The 5,012-nt window shown below is 32.5% G+C and overlaps 1 protein-coding gene across 1 annotated transcript; it reads left to right on the top strand.

Moving 5' to 3' along the window:
- On the top strand, window positions 1-730 carry LOC117100648 (the record flags this gene model as incomplete). Its single annotated transcript, XM_033240448.1, has 2 exons — window positions 1-131; window positions 380-730. Coding segments are annotated over exons 1-2 (415 nt in total), but the record flags the coding sequence as incomplete, so codon positions are not given.
- Between the last annotated feature and the right edge of the window lie 4,282 nt (window positions 731-5,012).

Here is a 5,012-nt window from a genome sequence, read left to right as displayed (position 1 = left end):
TAAAAGTTGGATAGCTTTGCATAAGGTGGGATGTTAGTTACAAGTCAGATAGACTAAAGTTTCAGCAATGGACTTGAATGCTGCATTATTTGTGAGGATACTCCTCTTTCAATTCCCTGCGTTGGTCATAGGTAGGTAGGACAAGCAACTGGTATTAGGGATTGTTCAACAGTGTATAGTAGGAATAAATCAGAACTAAATAGAAATGTAGTTCAGTCTATTGTAAACATTTCGAGTCTGAGATTTTCCGCAAAATCCAATATCGAACCTAAAGTGAAAACCTTGAGAATCACTGACTTGGAAAACCGATAAATAATAATAATGATGATAGTAATAAGTTTGAGCTTAGTTTATTTACATTTATTTTATTTGTATTTAGAATGTGGTGTACTCGATATACTTTACTTTTCAAGAATACCTACAAGTAGTAGAGAAGTAGAAGTATTTGGATACACCTTAAAAGATGACGTAACTGAAGATATAACGCTAGATATACTGAACGACGACCGAGGCCTCAGGAACGTCACTTGGGCTGATGCAGGCACATACTTATGTGATACCGTATTTTCAGGAGGAGGCAAATGTACAAACCGCGTTCTCAAAATTAAAGGATATGTTGTCTCTAAGCGTCTTGGCATAAAATTGCTTGATTATCCCACTGTGTTTTCATTAGAAGCAAAGAAGAATGGCACAATGTCACGAACAGCAATTGTCATGATGTCATCTACTGGTAAGAATATAACACACCTAGATTTTTCGCGATAGGAATGGGGCCGACGTCCCCGACGAGAGTGAAATTAGGCTTGGTCGGTAATCGCTCAAACTCTTTGTGAAGTGGTTCTGGGGCGATTCCCCTGCAAAAAAATTTAATCGATTTTATAGTCTACTATACCGTACTTTTTTATACTGTAATTTTTTGTATACCTGACGAATTGTGTTTTTTTTTCTCCCGGGGAGAGGGTAGGAGAGCAGATTATGGCCAAACCTCCTCTAAAAATCGTCGAAGTGGTTTTGAAAGTACTATCGGCTAATTTTGATATTATCTGAAAATATTGGTCTTGAGAAGCTCAGAACTAAAAATTACCTAAAATCCCTTTAGGGGAACACATCCAAATGATGCATTCAAAATGGTCGCCATTTTTCCACTTTAAATTATAGTTTTTATCGCAGTTATATAAAAAATAACATTACTTGAATAATGATTATCAAGAATTGTGATACTTACTCAAAATATTCGTTTATCATCGAAAATAAATCTTGCCTTAACAAAAACAATAATTTCATTCACAATAGCAACCGTTGCTATTGTGATTACATATTGTTAATATCTTAATTATCTATTATTGTCATAGAATATGATTATGTAAAAAAAACCTCCACAAACCACTGATGCATTGCGTAGCAACACTATTTTTATCGTCCATAGCAAAAACAAAAATCTGCAGAATTGCTGTACATTTGTCAATGACCAAGCAAAAATCAAGAGATACATAACTTTTTTATATTAAAAATCTCTTATTGAACAAAGTTAACACATTAATGTATACAAGACAAGGTTAACACAATATAAACCGTTGCTATGCAAATTTAAATTACCTATTTTGTTCAAGAAAATTATGTATAAAGGGATGATTAAAACGTATTGAAATCATCATTGTCACAAGTTTATGAAAACATTTTTTTTTTGTATTTAAATTATCTATCATATTATAGAAGCGCATTATGTAAGAAAAAAAAAATCAAAGAACAACTACATTGAAGTGAAATTTACATAATTGCTGGTATTATTTGTCTCAAGTTAAATATCATTAGATTGGCTTATACAATATTTTTTATACGATAAACAAGCTTTTGTAGAAAAAATGTTATCTCAATGGTGTATAAAATACAAGGTCATCACCATAGCAACCGTTGCTATGCAAATTTAAGTTTCCTCTTTTTTAATCATGAAATTTAAGTATTAGGGATGCTTAAAGCTTATTGTAATCATCATTGTCATAGGTTTATGAATATTTTTGTATTTAAATTATGTATTATATTATAGAAGAGCATAATGTAAAAATTTCTAATTCACATAGGCCTAATTGCTGTTATTATTTGTCTCAAGTGAAATATCATTAGATTGGCTTATACAATATTTTTTATACGATAAACAGCTTTTATAGAAAAAAGTAAACTCAATGGTGTATAAAATACAAGGTCATCACCATAGCAACTATGCTATGCAAATTAAAATTTCCTAATTTTTCATAAATAAGTATAATGAAGACCTAATGTTTAATAATACTAATTAGTAAAGGATTTATTTGAAATGTTTATCAAATATCGTATCGAGTTTGAAAGCAAGGTCATCACCATAGCAAATGTTGCTATAGAAATGTTATTATATTTTTACATAATTTAAATAGGTCTATAATTCATGTAATTAAGGTTTTATGAATCATTAATAAAATATAGAATAACATTATGTAATATAGAAATTCAAGCTAAGGAAAGTAATTTTTTATTTTCATGGTAACTATGCAAAGTCAACATAATTATCTCTTCTCATAAATCAAGAAATATTTAACTTTCATATAATAACCAGAGGGCTAGCTCTCATGTGCGTTGCAGAAAATGACAAAATATTTAGATAGTTCTGAATATGTCATTTATGTGGTATTAGAATCGCCGTTATTATTACAAGTGATATGATATATCAACCTGGTTCTTAATAGGCGGCCTGTGAGCCAAAATTGGCCCCGCGAAGCAAAATATTTTGCCCTCGAGAAAAAATATAATTATGAAAAAAATGTATTTAAAGAAACTAAAAGTAACCAGATTTGAAATCGTCACTGAGGACGAGTTAGGCGATATGCTTGTCAGGCAAAAGAAATCTCTAGGCGCTTAAAATTATGAATTATGGGAAACTACCGTAGCCAGGATTTTCAAACAGTGTAAAGCAATATCAAATCTGCCGCGCTCTCTTTGGGGTTCTGAAAAAAACTGAAGAAAGAAAGAGGTGGGGAGGGGGGGAAACTTAAATTTTTTTTTTTAAAACCATGATGACATCATCAAAGTGAAAAATGAATGACACATTGTCAAAGCAAACTGTCTCAGCTATAACATACACAAAGTTTGGAGACGATTGATCAACAATAAGTGAGATACGTTTAAGTGAGTATACAAATTATGACGTTTAAATAAAAAAAAAAAATCAGTTTTTAAAAATTGAGATGGCAATATGATGACGTCAAAATGTCCGATCAGCCATAATGATCCATAAAATCATATCTACAACTCATGTGCATTCAGAATATGTAATAAAAATTGGGGGTCACCTTTCATCCTAAGGAGCTATTACTGATTAAATATAGGCTTGATTTTAAGCATATTTTAATTTTGACGCACGTGTATGCGCACGTTATGACGAGCGCACAGACAAATTAAAGCACATGATATTCAACCTTGACCTAAAACCTATGCCCACTGAATATGATTCAGAAATTACGACTGGTTAGGATGACATATGGTCTTCGAAATTTTGAGGAACGAAAGATGAGGAGGGTCATAAAATACATTTATTTTGACCATGATGACGTCAACAAAATGTAAAAGAAATCATATATGAAAGAAATCTGTCTCAGATATAACGTACTCAAAGTTGGGAGACGATTGATCAAGGATAAGCGAGATACGCTCAAATGCGTATTTTCAAAAATGACGTTATAGATAAAATTCAGTTTTATTGAATTTAGATGGCAATATGATTACGTCACAATGTCTAATCATCAACATATTTACAACTCATGTGCTTTAAGAAAATATAATAAAAATTGAGGGTCACCTTCATCCTAAGGAGCTATAACAGATTAAAAATAGGTCTGATTTTAGCATATTTTCACTGTATATCGGCACAATCGCGTGCAAAGATTCATATGTTTGGTGCACGCGTACGGCATTGCTATTGGCCATAAGATGACCGTAAAGAATGGAAATTTGTGAAAACAATGTCAGGAACCCAAAATATGAAAAAAAAAAAACACGTAATTTTTAGCTTCCGTACGTGCTGCGCACGTCAAAATGTCAACAAATTTTGAAATGTTAAAAATGACCTGATAGTGCTCGAATTTAGTCAAAAAGTGATTCTGAGCATCTTGAAATTTTGACGCACGCGTGCGCGTGTTACGCAAATTGTTCGGTACGTGATATTCAACCTTGACTTAAAGTTTATGACTACTGAATATGATTGAGAAATGACAATTGGTTAGGACAATTGGATATGATCGATAATGTAAAAACGCAAAATTGCGTGTAGATGAGGTCACGCATGACTGAGCACATTGAAAACCTTATTGTGGCTATTCCAGGCCAAGCCAAATGTTCGTTGAAGCTGCCATGTGCGTAGCTCGCGCCAATTTTGAGATATCGTGCGCACAAAATATGGTTAGAAAGAAAGAAGAATAAGAAGATGATATCTGACAATAACAATAGGTGAGGTGATCCGCTCCTGAAGCGGATCACCAATAAACATTTTGATTAATATTTTTTTCAATAAAGTGAAGGCCAAAACACAACACTGGACTAATGTGAAGTAGAGGTGAACCCCACCCAGATCTAGAATTAAATCCGTTACCAACCAATCGTCTTAGATCAGTTAAATATGACCTAACAGATTGAAAATAAAAACTTGAACATAGACTTGTTTTTATTATGAGTAGACCCAAGATTTTACTGGCAAAGAGTTTTTAGGCTATAAATCCCTGGTATTTAATGAATATATGATGGGTGAATTTGCACAAACATCGATTGTGCGCCGAACTAATAAGTTGAACACAATTAGTATGACTGAAAAAAAAATGCTGTGTTTTTGTTACGATTATGCATGTAACTTCACGTTTGTTTGAGAGCTGTTGTGTGGACGCCTGCAGGTAACAATAATATTTAGTTAGGTGTAAACGACGAGAGGTAAACATAAGAATCAAAGTCAATATGATAGAGAAAAACTAATTTGTGGAAAAATTACCACATTC

Source organism: Anneissia japonica, unplaced genomic scaffold (assembly GCF_011630105.1).
Source record: "Anneissia japonica isolate Jap-2015-1 unplaced genomic scaffold, ASM1163010v1 scaffold288133_len202418_cov178, whole genome shotgun sequence".
In the NCBI taxonomy this organism is placed as follows: domain Eukaryota; kingdom Metazoa; phylum Echinodermata; class Crinoidea; order Comatulida; family Comatulidae; genus Anneissia; species Anneissia japonica.
The sequence above is the reverse complement of the archived record's forward strand: the minus strand, read 5'-3'. Positions and strand labels throughout refer to the sequence as shown.